General features: G+C 38.3%; 1 protein-coding gene across 9 annotated transcripts in view; it reads right to left on the bottom strand.

Annotated features, from left to right (window-relative positions):
• The window catches only part of slmapa (sarcolemma associated protein a), a 75,064-nt gene that overhangs the window by 44,704 nt on the left and 12,182 nt on the right, over positions 1–18,178 (bottom strand). For all 9 annotated transcript variants that reach the window (XR_005613044.1, XM_039612013.1, XM_039612012.1 and 6 more), the window contains exons 2-3: positions 4,954–5,101; positions 1,578–1,650 (exon numbers count right to left, since the gene is read on the bottom strand). Coding sequence is in view for 8 of the 9 variants with exons in the window: in XM_039612013.1 (XP_039467947.1) it covers positions 1,578–1,650; positions 4,954–5,101 (221 nt within the window). In the remaining variant the exon portion in view is untranslated. The remainder of the gene's footprint in view (positions 1–1,577; positions 1,651–4,953; positions 5,102–18,178) is intronic.

The following is an 18,178-nucleotide window of genomic DNA, read 5'->3' as shown; positions in this document are numbered from 1 at the left end:
TGACTGATGATCACTTGTTCAACAAGCAAACCTATTCATAATTTCAGATCAGATTCCTGGCAACTAATATCTGATGTCTTACAAATGTCTTAATAGATTATTTCATCCAGGTTATTTTTATATTCCAAGTCTTATTGATTTCACTTCCTAGTTGTGCATCAGAATCTTCACTTTGTGAAGCTTTGTTTGTGACAAAAAGCAGTTGTAAATGAAAAGCCGTCTTTCCAGGTTGCAAAAAATATATCACACAATGTCCAAATTTGGATATAAACAGTCAAAGTAAGCTCTAAACTCATCCCAAGACCTCAGCTTTATTCATTAGAGAAGTGTGTGGCCTGTCATCTAGAGATTTAAACATTGTTGATTTCAGTAGTTGTCAGTAGTAATGCTACTTGGTTACTTAGTATAATAAAATTAATATTTTGTTTAAGTAGAAAACCAGTTAACTACCAGAGGTGAGATGTTATGCAGCCACATGGCACAAGGTAGGAGATCCTCTCTTTCAGTGACAAGAAGTTTTAAACAGGCAACATGTCAGAGCAAACTGAAATAAAACCACTCGACCACAGCAGTGTTTTCCGGTCCTGTGTGTGGAAGGAAGTGCTAGCACTGCTAACATTAGCTAGACTTGGCAAACTAATCTTAAAGTCCTGCATGTGTGACAACGTGAAAGTGCCGCACATTTTAGCAACATGTAAAATACAGTTTGATTCCTGAAGAATGTGATTAACAGTTACAAATAGATCTCAAACACACACATTTTTACGAATAATAGTCGATCATTAGATTGGGCTTGTTTGAATTATATGTTAGTTTTTTCATACTGTTAACAACTAATTCTTGGTGTCCTTTGGTTTTGGAAATCAGCTTTTTGTTTTCTAGCACAGACAGCATGAACAAACCAGACCCAGGACTCCAGTCAGCGTGGCTGATGGGTTTACCAGACTGGAAGCTGAGCAGCATGGCAGCATATGGCACTGCCCAACACAGCACTGAGCCCCAGTAACACTAATGCACACGTCCAGCCAATTACAAACACACAGACACGCAAGTGGGACTCTGAGTACAGTAGGAAGTTCCATGCTGGGTCGGCAGCTGGTCAGCTACAGCCCATTTAACAGAAACACACACAAAGAAAGGCAAAGAGACATGTAAACACTCAGCATGAATCAATATAAAGAAACTGGGGGGGGGGAACCCTAACACTCGAAAGAACAGTTGATTCAAAAGGTTATTACACAGGCCAGAATTATTAACACACACTCGCAGACCCTTATCCTCAGCTCATTAACTGCCCTCATCATCAACTAGACTGATAATAATCACATCACTACACAAGCAGAAATTCGGGGGGGGTGTATGTGTATGAAAGCATCTAACCCTAACCAGACAACCATTAAATCGACAACAATATCTGGTTAAATCTGTATCAGTATAATGTTGCTTTAATGAGCAGTAATAAATCCCAATTTTTCAGAAAAATGTGTAGTGTAGAAACTGTAGAAAGCTTTGTTAAAAATATAGTCTGTTATTACTAGATAAACAAATCTTCATGGATCAATGTGAGTGGTGCTTACTCGCTTCGTCGGCGCGCCTCCATCCCATCAGGTAGGAAGAGTTTGATTGTTGACACGATGCAGCCATGGGTGACTGCAGACAAAAAGAGAAAAGACACTTCAATATTGTTCATATGAAGAAAACTAAATAAAACAGAGCAGAATGTTTACATATACAAAGTCCTGGATCATCAGCGAATATAGAGACTCTAGAGAATCCATGTCAAACATGCAGCCCGGGCTGACTATGTGTCAAAACTGCAGAAGTTCATAATTTTTAAGAAAATGATTTCTGCCTTTCTGGCCCATATTAACAAATCCTATGAGGTATCAAATTTCATGTTATTGAGGGTTTTCTGATGTGGGGGTGTACAATTCCCCCGCAACTGTTATAATTAGGTATGGTTCAGAGTAGAGCTGGGCGATATAAGATTTTTTCATATCACGATATGTTTTTTTCAGTTCAGGCGATAACAATATATATCACGATATAAGCCAAATAACTATATTTGTAAGATTTAAATGTGCCGTTGCTCACGAGTAAAATGTGAAATAATCTGCAGCTAGTTTTGATTTAAATATTTATTTCCCATAATAAGTTCAACAGGGTAGATGTACTTAAGGAACATGATAAATAAAGGCAAATATTGCAAACTACACAAAAGGCAGCCGCTAAAGCGTTTAAGTTTCAAAATAGAACAAACAAAACAGACCACTAAATTGTCAATTCCACTTAGAAACAAAATATTAATTCTAAAAATAAATCTTAGTTTGTTTTACAGAAGAACAGACAAAATTGACTAACTTTTGTCAATATCAAATAAACTGAGAACTAAAAGGAAATTCTCAATCTCTCCTTGTTGTATAGCTTAGCTTTTCAAACAGTTTTAACAGTTACTTTAGTCTGACAAAAGCCGAATGACGAATTAGCGCTTTCAGTCAGAGATTGAGCATGCACTGGTTCATTGTATTTCCAGACTTGCTTTCGGCACAATTTACAGTGCGCGCTACTCTGTTTTTTGTCAGACTTGAAATAGCCGAAATACCTTCACACTACGGAACTTCTATGGCCCTTCCGTTCGACAATCTCTCCGGCATTGGAACCATCATCTGTTTTTTTCTTCGGTAACCTTCGCTCACGCTCTCGGTTGATTTTTCTCTAGTCGGCAAACTCATTTCCTTCATTACCCGGGCAGCCCGGCTGCAAAAACAAATACACATGTGCGCCTTGGCACTTGTGCTGTACGTGACGTGACGCTGCGGCTGTGATTGGTTCGGCTCTGCGCTACTTAATTTGGATTGGCTGTTCTTTTTTGGGGGGTTTTAAGAGGACAAGGGAGATGAGGTCTATCGCAATAGTTTAATTTTTCTATCGAGAAAAAGTTATTTCGCAATACATATCGTTATCATTCTATCGCCCAGCTCTAGTTCAGAGTAATCACCGGCAATTTTTTCACCAGTAGCTGCAGCGCTGTTGTATTACCACTACCTTCAGCCCTGTTGAAGGTTATTCCACAGATTGTCAAACACATGGAGAGTCAGTGCCTGAATATTTGAGCGTATGTTGCTTCTTTCTATTCTGCCCAAACTGCTGTTTCCCACTTTACATTTTTACATATATTTGCACACAAGGATCCTGGTTCAAAGTGCTATTCAAAGAAATTTGAGCACGTAAATAGACAGTCATGCAAGCTCTCCTACACATTCACCTGGGTTACATCAGTCTAACTGCTACCAGGTCAAGCTTGTGTCCTGTGTGTCACAACAAAGAAGTGGTTTGTTTTGAGCTAAATAAAAGCACACGTGCTGTAGTGCCTGGATCAGCATGTGAGCTGACTGTGCGCAGAGGCACACAGATGGACAGAAAAGAGGGAGTCACATGGAGGGACTGGGATTTTACTTATTTTTGATAATAGGGAAAACATTATTATAAGGCTGTTCTAAAGCTCCCTGAAAAGCCTTTAGCTGATCCAAAATGCTGCAGTGAGAGTACTAACCGGGACTAGAAGGAGAGATCATATTTCTCCCATATTAGCTTCTCTTTACTGGCTCACTGTTAAGTCAAGAACTGAATTTAAAATCTTCTGCCTCACATAGAAATTCCTCAATAATCAGGCCCCATCATGCTTTAAAGACCTTATAGTATCATAGTATATCAATAGATCACTTGTCTCTCAGACTGCAGGTTTATCTACGGTTCCTAGAGTTCCTAAAAGTCAAATGGGAGGCAGAGCCTTCAGCTGTCAGGATCTCCTGTGGAACCCGCTGCAAGCTGTCAATCAGGAGACAGACACCATCTCTGCTTTAAAGGGCTTGTGTTTAACCTTTCTTTCTGGTTAGGGTTAGTTGGATCAGGTCGTCCTGAACCATGCCTAAGTTATGCGACAGGCTCAGGTGGCTGGGGGACTTCCCATGATGCACTGAGCATTTCTTCTTTACTCCCGTCTTTTCACTAACTGTACGGTAACATGCCACTATCCACTATCATCTCTATTCTCGTCTGTTTTCTCTTCTCCCTCCTCTCACCCCACAACTGGCCATGGAAGATCCTGCCCCTCCCTGAGTCTGGTTCTGTTCGAGGTCTTTTCCTGTTAAAAGACATTTCTTCCTCTTCGCTCTTGTAGGGGATCATTTGATTGTTGGTGTTCTCTTTCTCATAATTGATGGTGTTCTTATAGTACAAAGCAACTTAAGACAACTATTGTTGTGAAGGGGTAGTGCTAATAGAATAAATACATATCGTATTTCCAGTATACAGAGACAAAGCTGTGTCTAAATTTGTTTAGACACAGCTTTTTGTTGTTTTGCTTATTTTTTTTAATGCATAACAACAGTTCCGAGAACACACTTCTCTAAAGCTATCTGACTTGTCATACACTGGCGCAAATCCAGGATGTGAAAACAAAAACGTGTTTCTAGACCCTAGTGACTTATTTTCATACTGCTGATGAATTAAAGTAGTTATGAGTCTCTTCTGGTAAAACAAACTGTATATTTTTTTATTATATAATTTAACTTGATATAATCTTCTAAAATCTGTAAAAAGGCACAGATCAGTCTTTTTTTCATAACCTCTGACAGAAGTCTCGTGTGCCGGTTTAATGCCTGTTGGAACTCCAGTGTGAAAATGGCTTAAGTAGAGCTGAAAATCTGACCTTAATATGCGCTCTCTAGTGTCTATGTATGCATTAGGTCATAGGACCAAAGCTAAATGAGCCCAGAGCCATCCTTGAAGGTTAGTCAAGTGTGATTACTTGACATGTGTGCATTATTAACTATAAGAGTAAGGAAAAATCCTCTGTGCATTATGTATGCTGACTGAGAAGCATAAAATATATGTGCTTTGCCCCTTAATACATCACTGTATGTCATCATATTCCAGATGTGATCTTTGTACCTTTGCGTGTGTTCTCAGTGACGTCGACGCCAAACTGGATGATGTCACCGGAGAGGACCTCACAGGGCGGACTCTCCTCCGAGCCACGACTCAACCTCTGGCTGTTGATGAATGTCCCATTGCTGCTTTTAGTGTCCTGCAGGTAGAACTGAAACATGCAAAACAACAGGTCACAACCATGTGAAGAAAACTGACACTTATAAACAAACATGAACAGAAAACTCTAAATTGAAGAAGAGTCGAGTTAAAATAGATCCCCAGATTAAAAGAGAGAAATAAATTATGACAGGAAATATGAAGCAGCGGCTCATAATGGCAGAAATTATATTTCACAACCTTTGGTAGTATGATTTTCGTATTGTCAAACGAATATCAAGTATTTATCAGTAATCAAAGCCAATTAAATAGTATATTTTGGGAAAAGAAATGTCTGCATAAACTATTTCCTTGTTTTCACCAGTGGTAGGATTTAACATGTTACCAACTACACCCTCTGGAACCTGGACACTGTTTGCTATTCACCAACAAAAACAACCAATATAAAATAAAAATGCACTACAAATGACCAGGCCTCAAACTGAAAAACATGTACAATACAAAGCTAAATACTTGGTGTACTAGGTGTATCTGAAAAACAAAAAGAAACAAAACACACACAAAATGAACTGACCTACGTCCAATGAATTTCACCAGAACATAAAACTGAAACTCTTGACATGAACTCCCCTGGAGCAACGTGGGGTCAGACGGCACCCAAAAATAAAAATTCTGCTTTGTTTACCTAATTATTCATGTCACCCAAGCACAACATAGCCTCACTGATAGGTTACAGAGCCACCTGTCACCATCGATGGCTGCAGTCTACGGCCTTGTAATACACAGATTTTACACTGTTGTATTTCCGTATTTTTCGGACTATAAGGCGCACCGGATTATAAGGCGCATTAAGCGAAACAAAACAGTCAGATAAGTCAAACTTTACTCAACCCATTCTTCTTGCTTCCTCCACTTCCGTACCATTGATTCATTAATGTTGAATTCTCTCGCAGCTGCTCTATTCCCATGTTGTTGCAGTATATTAATGACTAACCTCATATTGTGGATGGATTATCTAAGTTGTTCTCCTGACTGAAGTTTGGTCCGTTTACAGCATCCTGCCATGCGATTGCATTTGTCCCTTACCATTGGGAACCTTCGCGTTAACTTTTATCGAGTGGAAAAAAGTTAGCGTTCATCCTCCAGCTTCACTGTGTTTATGTTATGCTAACATAGCTATGTCACGAGCGATCACGTAGCACATCATTACATACCAGCTAGTCCACCTTCAGTAACCCTACAAAAGACACTCCTCCTTCATTTATGTTGGAAGTGACAGCAGAGCTGTACGTTTTAATTTTTTCAGAAATCTCTCAGTCAGAACATGATAAATCATGTTTAGGTGGAAACTAGCGAGCGCCGTGTACCACATAAAATTGGTTCGAGGTCAGTAACCACAACCAGAATTCATACATAAGGCGCACCGGATTATAAGGCGCACTGTCAATTTTTGAGAAAATTAAAGTACTTTAAGTGCGCCTTATAGTCCAAAAAATATGACACAAGCACAGCAGCTAGCCAGAGATGACCCTGGTGAGGCATAAGCACAAGGTTTAATTTTTTAGGGGAGTAAGAGGAACTCGTCTTGGTTTGTAAATTCCCACTGTAAAACCTCACGATGAGCATTATTTGCCATCAACATCTTTGTGTTTTAAACCAGAGGTGAAGAGTGAGGGACACTGGATTCTCGTATGTCAATCACAAAGTAGAGGGTAATGGGAACCACAGCATGTTGTGTTTAGTAAGTCTCACGGTACTTTGTGAAATAGTCAGGACACAATTTTCATCAGACCAGATGTCATATCAACTAGAGATGGACTGATTCGATATTACGTATCGGTCCAATACTGACCTAAATTACTGGATCGGATATCGGCGAGAAATAAAAAATGTAATCCGATCCATTAAATATCACAAAAGCACCTCACAAAACTTGCGACATAGCGTAACTCAGCTCATAACCTTAGCACGTCGGAGCAGTATGCGTCACGTGATAGAGCGGCTGTGGCCTGCGAGACCTGGTTGAGCATTTGGAGCCTCGCTACCAAACCGGAATTTCATCTGAGAAAGTTATGCCAGAGAGAAGTAAAACAAGTGTGTAAGTTCATCTCTGAATGTTTGTAAAGCATTCCCACGTTAAGTTTATGACTGCCTCTTATTCTCTCCCCCTCCCTCTCCTGCTGCTACTTCAATCATGAAACTGATCAACGATCAGCTGATCGGCTTTTCTGTCGGAGTCCCATCTCTCTTTTTTGTTTTTGGCCCACTTTCCAACAGAAAGAGGAAACCAGCGGCTGAACAACAGCAGCACGTTTAAGCTTGATAAACTGTTTTTAGAATTTATTTAATATTACTTTCTACACCAGGATCCTTTTCTACGTAGCTGACGGCTGGTAACTGTGCAGGAGCGGGTCTAGCAAAGTTTGGCCAGGGGGCCAGGTAGGGCATTAACAGGGGAAAGGGGGCACAAAGAAATACTTTTCTTTCTTATTCTCATTTAAAATGTCTAGCTTTTAATAAATAATTATCTGGATCTTACACCCAAAGTTTTAATCTGATGTAAAATGTATAGAAGTCCATTACTGAATATAGTAACTACTAAGTCTAATATATACCCTAGTAAGCTATAGTACTTTTTCCTTTGGGAAGGTACCGTCTGTGCAGTCTGCAATTCTGTTGAAGAAAGATGTTGAATCTATTTAATTATTGTAGAAAAATAATTGATTTCTGTGCATTTTTTTAATTATTTTTTTATTTTACACGTGCATTAAATTAAAGTTGATTACGTCGATTAAGCATCACAAGGCGGAGGGTGGGGGGTGGTTCCCTTTTATTTTATTTTTTTTGCTGGGAGTTGACAACCCTATTAGCAGAAATATTAAGCAACCTAACTAAGTACTCTTTAAAATACCAGAATAGGGAGGATGGTGTAGGCTTAAGTTTATTAGATTGATCAGTATTGCTGAACTATGAAATATTTTGGGTGCAGTGTATTTTTAGCATACAGGTATAACAGAATAGCTTTGGTGTTTTGCTTTTTAAAACTCGAGTATGAACTTATACAAAATGCAGCAAAATATTAAAAAACAGTTTTATTGATTAAAAAATACACTATATCGGATTCATATCGGTATCGGCAGATATCCAAATTTATGATATCAGTATCAGACATAAAAAAGTGGTATCGTGCCATCTCTAATATCAACCGATTTGCATCCATGCACATTGATTACAGATTTTTTGCTCCTGAAGGGCAAAAAAAGTACACATTTGGAGGCTCATATCTCATGTCTTTCACAAATCAGAGATGTCATCCTCTGCTGACCATTACAAAAATTTCATACTTTAGACCACAAGCCTTATAAATCTTGCAGGTTGACAGCCACCAGGCCCACATACAGACAGACATAGCTACCCTGAAATCACCCAGTGATTCCCACAGTCCTGTTTCAAAGCTTTGAGATGACGGTTTTCATCATCACCATTTTAGCATTTCACAATCAGATGTCACAAGCGAGGGTTTGTGACCAGCAGAGGTCGATGTTTTGAATAAATTCAGGCTTCTCCCTGTTATCCATCTTTTATATACAGTCTATATACACAGAGAACACCCATGATGGTAAACCATAAACAAGAAGCCAAAATCATTCGTTCATATGATTCAGGAAACCCATGCAGAATATCTTGATTGATATCAGACAGGAAACAACCATCAAAACAAAACACAAATTAGAGCAAACACACATATTAACAGCTAAAATTGAAACACAAACCAGCACACACAGATAAAGGTAACACAGACACAGCAAAAATTACACACACACACACACACACACACACACACAGATAACGATCTGATCTGGATGCCCGGGGCCTTTTTGCCTGTCGTTCCAGGAGTTTCATTCATCAGCTTTCAGCTCTCCGTCATGACTTGAAACACTCTGTCCTACCAGAGAGAGAGGAAGGAGGGACTGAAGGAGGAAACAGCAAAAAACAAGCCACGGAGCGAGAGAGAGGCTGAGGCTGACTGGCTCACTTCGCTGTTTATCCCACTGCAGTGTGCAACGAAAAGCTAGCAATTCACAGCTCATGATAGCTATACACTAACACACACACACACACACACACACACACACACACACACACACACACACAGTTACCTTCTGTCCCCATGGTAACCTGGAGATGGGGAGGGAGGGACCTAACTATAGAGCTTTTCACCCAGCAACACCACACACACACACTATGCGTCACATATGGCTCTCGCAGACTTACATTCTCACGCACACTCACATACACAGAGAAACCATGACATCATCCACCTGTGAGCTGCAGACAGCGAGTTCAGTCTGCTGACTGTGACGCCTGATTTCTCATAGAGCACCTGAGACGTGGACTTGTTTCACAACATTATTACGACACGTCACACAACCAGGAAGTAACAATAAAGCAGAGCACACAAGCAGCAGACATGGTGAGTAAAACTGTGCCAAAGTCATACACACAGAGACAACATCACAGCAGGGAGAAAACGAAAATCGCAGCAAGAGTTTCATGAAGGAAAAAAAATATGCCAAAAAAAGTTTTATATCAATATAAAATGCCACCATCCCATATGTGGAAAGTGGTGGGTAAAGTGACGAACGTAGAACTGCTTTTGGCTCCTCCTCTATTCACAAGGGGTTGCACTTCAATCTGCACTTGCGTAGACTGATTTTTTTACACTCTTTGCCCCCTCAGAAGATAACGCTCTCAGTTGTTTGTGTCTTGTTCTCAAACCAGGAACCTTTTGTGTACAAGGCAAATGTGTTAAACACTACACCACAGAGCCACTATACTAATGCCACTATGTTAAAAATCTAAATCTGCAAAAGAATTATGTCACTAAATCTTTGAAATAAATCTTAGTAAACCTTTGTCCCAACTTTACATCCATGCATCTGTGGGGGTCATCTGGTCACGAACCAGGATGCTCAGATGTGCACAGTGTTGCTGATCTATTGAAGTTTTTTATTTTTTGTTTGTTTTTTTTAAACAATCTTAAAATGAATCATTCACCATTTATGTGTCAACCAGCTCCAGCTTCACATTATACTGTCACAGCACCATTTTTACTCCTGTGGTATCTTCAGTCTTTTTCTTGAAATAACACAAGAGGTTACTTGGGCTGAATGTTGTAATACTATGTATTCACTTGCACACTCCTAAGTAGTGTCTACTTTGAGTCTTTCTTTGATTAAATTTGGTATTCAAATTTAGGAAGTACTAGGATCAAATTTCTGATAACGTCATGCATCTACCCAGAAGTAATCAAAGCAGTCTGTGAGGCATCAGCCACACTGGCTATCATCCATTTCACTGTCCTGAAAACTTTCCATAATGACTAATAAGTGGCTAACTGTTAACTAAGAACAAATGCGTGAGTGAATGAGCCATTAGTTTATTACCAGGTCACTGAGAGGAGAAAACAGACCAGCTGGCTGTTTTAAGGCTGAATTTAAGTTTGTTGATTGGACATTTTATCTGATTTAACATTCTGAAATGAAGACACAACAAAGGAGATTCCAGAGTGACGCACTGTGGATATGAGCTGAGATTTCTTCCATGCATACCAGTATGAGAGAAGGAATTCTTTCCCAGTTTAATCAGTCTGCAAACTCAAATACCACAGAGCAGGATGAGCTACTGTCTTTTCAACTACAGTTCTGCAATCTCTTCTAAAGGGTCAAGAAACTCAGGTAGAAAATGGAAATAATGTTTGTCAAATATAATATTTGTTTTATAACATGCAGGTATATATGTTTGTGTTGTATTGGTTTGTCCACCTGCTTTGTTGGGATTTCTTGGAAAAATAGCCATGTGTTGTGTTTTCTTGTTTGTTTGTTTGTTTGTTTTTTACCAATTTTGACAGTGATGGTCCACAATCACCCAAGACAAACGAGAAAAAAAAAAGTAATAATGAACATTTAAAAAGATTGATCTCTAGAACAGTTTCTCCCCCCAATCTGCATATCATCATATGAATGAAGCACTTTTTAAACCAGAAGGTCGACCACCAGCATTCCTGCAATACCTCCACCCACCATCAGAGCACTTCTCAGGCAAACACTGCATCCCTTTATCCTTCTATGTCTGTTCTCTCTCCATGTCCCTTTTCATCCATTAGTAGTGTCAGCTAAACAAACGTCATGCTACTCTGTTCGGATTTTACTTTGCTCTTAGCTTCCAAAAACAGTACAAACCATCAGCTGGCAGCTAGCCCTGCAGGCACAACAACCACTTAACCAGTCAGCAGGTCAACACATGACACCAGTTTGTATCAACACTACAGACAGATTTAAAGAAAGCAGCAGTCACCTGATGGATAAACCTTCCCAGAATCACTCGCAGGAGTCACCCTGACTCCTGGCACAACTAAAAATAATTCCACCTTAGAGCAGGACATCCAATATCTCGATTTAATGCAAACAAGATCCAGGGTCTATGAAACCATGTATACTAACAAATAATTAGATGACCTAATCTAGTCAATACCTTAAGAAAAAATAGCAAATATAAACCCAGACACCAAATAATAGCATTCAAGAGAAATTCCAGTGTAAATTCTTCAATTTCCAAATCAACTAAAACATGCACATATTTGTCTCATCACTAGCACTGCAGCTCCCATACAAACAGATAAAGCGGATTATTCCTTCATTAGCAAAATATGACAAAGTACTTTTACAAAAAGCAGCAACAAACATCCATCACTCCAGGAGTCTTGGGCCAGTCAGGACACATTTCACTCTCTGAGAGGCTTGATAAACAAGTTCTTGAAATTTCACTGCCAGTCATAAAACAGAAGCAAGATCACTGTACCACATGCAAAAAAAAACAAAAAAACAAACTCATACAGGGTTTAAAGTGGGCCTGTTATGCTATGTTATTTCCTGTTATATATCCTGTTCCATTGGTGGATGCTCAAATTAAACATGGCCAAAGTATCAAATAATGAAGTCAAGGTATGTACAAGTATTCCCTGTGAGCCATCAGTTACTTCAAATTTATCTAAGCCAGAGACACAATGAGAGCAATCAGTGGGCAACTCTACATCAACAAAGATGGTAGTAAAAGTTCCAGGTGAAAAGTTAAAATTTTAAGCTTTTATTAAAATCAGAGTTGACTAGTAATTTTATCAATTGCATACAATTTTTTTATGTTCCAGTAGCCGAAATTTAATTTACATAGCTGGTTTGATGGCTGTCAAACAGAGGTATTACTGCACAGCCAAAGAGTCCACTGAGCCAATGGGGATCCTTCGCTTTAGGTGTCAAACATTGTTTTGAAAAATATTGGCGCGAAGATATTTTAAACAGGTAGTAAGATAAAAAACAACAGTGAATTAGGTGATGAAATCACATATTAAAGAGCTGTGCTATAAGGTTAGATGTTAGCTGTCAATCTGATGCTCAACACAGAAAGCACTGATGGGTTACATGTAGCTGACCAGCCAGCAATGCCTCTCTCCCTCTGTCGCTTTTTTCCCCACCCATCTACCCTAATGCTGCTAGCCCAAGTTCAGAGGAGGACTGCAGCTTTGAGATGAGTGATAGTGGTGCAGCAGTGCTTGCACTACAAGACCAGGCTCAGATAGAGGCTTGCTGCACCTTCCTTCATATGGAGGGAAAAGGGGCATGACTCTTGTTTACATTCAACAGTTTCCTATAGGCTGACCACTTCTTGTTGGTCCTGGTTCAGGATATTGAGAGGTCTGTGCTTTAATTCAGACATCTGTAACAGCATTATTTAGATTATTTAGATTAAAGTGTGAGTTTTTAAGGTGCATACACAACTGTGCTACTGTGCAAATTAAATATGCTTGAGAAAGGCAAAGCAGTGCATACTCTGCATGTGAGTGTGTAGTCTGGGCTCTAACTGTCTATGAGCACAGAAGCCCCACCTACCCGTTGTTCAAACCCTCTGTTTTACAAGAAAAAGCCAATCACAACATAGGATGACTTAAGGGGCTACACCGATGCCCAGTATAAGATAAATAAGGACTGAACTGTGAAACATCCAAACCTACCTACTCTATTAGAGTCCAAGAATAAAAATGCTAAGCTGCAAAAAAAACCAAAAAAAAAAAAAAAAAAAAAAAAAAACACAAAAATGATAATCAAGAATAACAAATGTATTATAATCAGAGACCAGTGCAGGTAAACTTTGTTTTACCTTTTGTATAGGAATTTCTTTTATTTATGTATTAATCACATTATTTTATTGTATAATGCCTTGGTGCCACTGGATTTAACACTGGTTTTTCTGTTCTTTGTGTTTTGATTAAAGAATGTTAGCTACCGCTCACCGCTTGTCTGCAGGCTTTATTTAATGGAAAAATTCCACAACACTTTATGAAATAGGTCAAACAGATGTGCTTACATGTGCTTTTCATATCTTATACCACCACATTAAATAAGTGAAAACTTTACTATAACTTTAGTATTTGTATAGCTGTTAGTAGGCATACAAGTGGATTTACATGTAATTTAGAAAGTAAAAAGTAAAAGTTAGATTAGAAATATTACACATGCCAACAGGTGATAAAATATAGGAACGATGTACTGTAATGTCAATATCGTGTTATTAATGATCAAATAATCTGGAGTAACAGCCAGTACAGGTCAAGTGGAAGGTTGAAAGCTGGACAGAGAAGGAGCCATAAAATTTCACTTATTAATTACTGACTTTAAAACCAAGAAGAGGTCCCTTTGTGGGTCTGAATGTCAAAGGACTGGTCACACCACAGGACTGTCAATGAGGCATGAGATTTTCTCCATATTTTATTAATGAATGCATCCGCCACACTGAAGGAAATGAGTCATGACGGGTGCGATAAAGCCGTTACTGTTGAGAAGCATTAGGTCCAGCAGGATTGTAAGGCTGAGAGAGAAAAGGGCAATAACAGAGTTAAATAAATAAATGAATAAATAAATAAATGAAGTAACCATCCTTTTATTTATTTGTTTTAAACACACACATCTTTGTTCTCTACATGTTCCACATTGACAGTGATACATTTTTTTGGGCACTGATCTGAAGTCATAGTACTCTGATATTCTTGACATAGACTCAGAGCCAAGATTTACTTAAACACTTTTTAAACAGCACTGTGTATCTGACATTGTGAGCTGTAACCTGAAACACCTGATTATATTTAAATATTTTTAAAAAGTCCTTGTTGAAAAAAGTGTTTGATAATCTTAAATTATTGATAAGATATGAATTATAGATTACCTGGCAGGATACAAGTCTTAAAACTGAAGTGAAGCAATCAAATGGAGAGAAGATATGTCACCATGTTTGTGTACTACAGCAGCATCAGCAACTCCACACTGAGGTGTACCTCAGTAATACTGGTTTGCTATACTCATGGCAGACCAGACAAGCATTCATTGGCATCATCTGAATAACTGGTTATCAGTCACATTTGTAAGTCTACTTTAAATAGACTTTAAGTCCAATCCTGAAACAAACAGTGGCTGAACTATGGAGCTCCTGATAATAATGATGATAACAATAACAATAATAATAATAATAATAATAATAATAATAATAATAACAACTTCTCAAGGTTATTGCAGCACAGTTTTTATTGTAGCCTTTTCCTACAGTCTGATACAGGATTTTTTATTAATACATTTGTTAGTACTGTATGGAAAAAAATAAAACAAAAATTAGCCAAGTAGCCAATTTGCTTCACCTGAGAATCAACCAGTGGAAATGCCATCGATGGCCCAAAAAGGCTGGCAGCTGGGCAGTCAACTTACGTGCCACACTTCTTTCTTTTTTAAACTTAAAAAAATGGTTTTGTTGAACCCTGTTAAATTTTCTCTCTCTAATGTTCAAGATTTCTTATCTCCAAGTCCAACTCCATCAACTCAGTTTCACTTGTGATGGCAGCGCACCCAAGAATGACTTCAACAGGAATTCAGCAGAGGACTATGAAGACTAAATTCATCTTTCGCCGATAAGAAACCCTGAACACAAACCTAGATCTGCCAATAGTTGTTCTTTGGATCTGCTCAGGACATATCTTGTTCAAACTCTATAAAACTATTTTAAGTAACTTTCACATGATATTTGCCAACTTCCACATGAGCAAAGCCAGCCGTTCAAGTTTTATACACATTTAGTACACAGATGGCGGTAGCATGTTCTGCCATCGCTTCTTTGGCGTTTAGTGAGAGATTTGTACCCAAAGTTTTCTCCCTCAGCATGGAGCTGACATGCAAACCCGACATTCACAGGTTACAGAGCATGTTTCACAGAAAGGCTGCAGATGGAGAAAGAGAGAAAGCAGGAGACCCAGCTGACTGGAGACTGGACTCCTGCCACCATTTCCATAAGAGGCCGTTTGCTGCTGCTGCTGGCAAACAAAAAGAGCATTTTATCAGCGTGCTCATTTCTGCAACAGTGTCTGCCTTACCTTCAAAGGTGAATCTTAGTGCACAAGTGTTTTGCTATAGACTTCACCATCTTTAACAGTTGAGATTACCTCCTTAATTAAGTTACACATTTTTCCATACTGAATATAAATTTAAGACAATAATGAAACAAAAAAAAAGTGCCAGAGGCTTTCGAGTTTCCTCTCCTTAAAGTGTGAGGATTTGACTTGTTTCTTTTTGTGGCAGTTTTTAGACTATTGGGCTGGGACAGTACAGACCAGACAGGAAACTAAGAAAAGAGCAAAGAGGAACAACATGTAGGAATCAAACCCAGGATTCCTGCAGCCTTTTGTGATATGGATCTCCAGCTCAACCAAGTGACCTATAGTGGCGTCCCATTTTTGCCTTTTTGGTTTTTTTGCCTTCGAAAAATGACTCCTGACAAGAAAGCTTAATTTCTCCTGTTCAAGAGACCAGGCTGGGAAAATCTCATTCATATTGTTTCTGTTATTTTTCATAGTTTGACATTATGGCATCTGCTGTGATGCTTGCATCTCTGATGAAGTCTCACAAGTGTCACTTTTTGTTATTATACCTAGATAGTTTACACTGGGTATGTAAATGCAGATAAATAATCAAATAATTTGGAATAAAATATTTTTACATTACAAGGTTTAGAAGGTTATTTTGACAGTACATATCCAAGATAAATTATCATAATTATAATATTTTTTGACAAAGTCAGAATTGAATTGAATCAGATCAAGTGCAATCAAGGACCTTGTGAATCAGAATTGAATAAGTTGTAGAAATCAGTGACAATACCCAGCCCTAGTGGCCACTGTAGGACTGCCTGGAAAGAAACACAAGGGTACAGGGTGTATTTAAAAAAGAAAAACAAATAAATTAAAAATACACACAGCCACAGTGACACTCTTTCTAACTTAACATTTTGATTCATCAAAATCAAAAGAGTCAGTAGTCAGTCAGTATACAGTAGTGGCAGAGTAGAGTCAACCATATTCGGATGCTAACAAAATGTCGTTAGTAAACTGCATCCATAAACCGTGCAGGTGCTAAGTAACACACTAATAAAAAAATCTAGAATTTAACTCATCAAAACTGGAACATAAACTTCTTGGATGGCCATTATCAAACAAAGAGCCATATTGTTTGCCAGACGATGTGATTTAAAATGTTTCTGAAGACACAAATATGGTGGACAGGTCCAATTCAGTACCTTAAGTTAGCAGAACAGATAGCTTATGGCTGTCTGTGTATTTATACCTGATAATCAGACAGTGACTCCACTAAATTCAAATCTCAAAAGAATATAAACAGATGAGTAACTTTCTGTGACAGAAGAAAATCCTGACAATAGTCTTACCTAAAAGTTGCTAACATATAAACCAAACCAGGTTTGACTTCTATCAAGCTCATGAGGATCAACTGTTAACAGCATCATCATTCCTATTTGAGGAAGTACTAAAAAGCTGAAGATGGATTGCATCATCACTGACCAATCATCTGGTTCACCTGTTAACTTTAGTTTATTCTGACCAAGACGTTTACTCCTTCAGCTCTTCCACAATAACCTTCCTACAAAGCTGGTTCCTTTCTGCTGGAGTTTGTATGTTGATCTTGATATACTGGGTTCCTGGTATAACCTTCACTGACTTAGCACACAAAAATACATGAATAGAGTTGGTGTAGAATAGGGTAATGTAACACACATACAAATAGTAAATGGGCTTTAACACCCCTACAGTCTAAAAATAAAAAGCTCCCAACAGCTTGCATCGTGTCTAAACAAGTTATGAAGACTGCCTCAAGCCTAACATGTTTAAATACTAATTAAAATGTACTAAAATCTGCAGCAACATGTCAGGGTCAGGATCAAAATTCAGACAGAGAAGAGATGGAATGACAGACAGGACATCAGAATATCTGCTGTTCCCATTGACAGTGGTGGTATCAGAGCCCCAACACTTAAAGATAAATTTTGGAATTTATCCATCTCAACAGACTATCCCAGCTTCTTACCAGCAGCTGTTTAAAGAGCTCAGGCAAAGGAGGAGATGTTAAAGATAAAACCAAACTTACTGAACCTGTTACCCAATTCTTTGACCCATTTTTATTGACGTTTTGTCTCTACCAGATATCCAAATTGAACTGCAGGGCCAAAACATACAAATTGTAACCCAAAATAGTTAACAAACTTCAGCTAAATGGCAATCTGCCATGTTTTTCTCCCAGTGAGGGAAAATAATATTCACATTTACTGTAACCTGGTTCAAATTCAGTCATCACTTAAAGCCAATAAAGAAAATCTGATTGGTCATTTAAATATGTCGCTGATTCAGGATGTCAGCTCATACAATTTGTTTTAACATGTTTTATTTTATTCTATTTTATTTATTAAGTTATTTTATCTTATTTTATTTTACTTTGCTTATGCTATTTGTATATGTACAGCACTTTGTGAACCCTGGTTTTATGTTACAGTGCTTTATAAATAAAGCTTGTATGGTATGGTATGGTATACATTAAGGAACAGGAAAAAAAACATTTCACCTAAAAGCTGCTGGATGTTTTGGGTTATTGAAAAGATATGTTTTTAAAAAGGATCTGTCCTAGTTTCATAACAGTCAGAAACTGCACTTCTAAAGCCCCATTGTGGTATCCTGCTGCAATATCTGGAA

The sequence above is a fragment of the Oreochromis aureus genome, linkage group 5 (assembly GCF_013358895.1).
Source record: "Oreochromis aureus strain Israel breed Guangdong linkage group 5, ZZ_aureus, whole genome shotgun sequence".
NCBI lineage: Eukaryota > Metazoa > Chordata > Actinopteri > Cichliformes > Cichlidae > Oreochromis > Oreochromis aureus.
The sequence above is the reverse complement of the archived record's forward strand: the minus strand, read 5'-3'. Positions and strand labels throughout refer to the sequence as shown.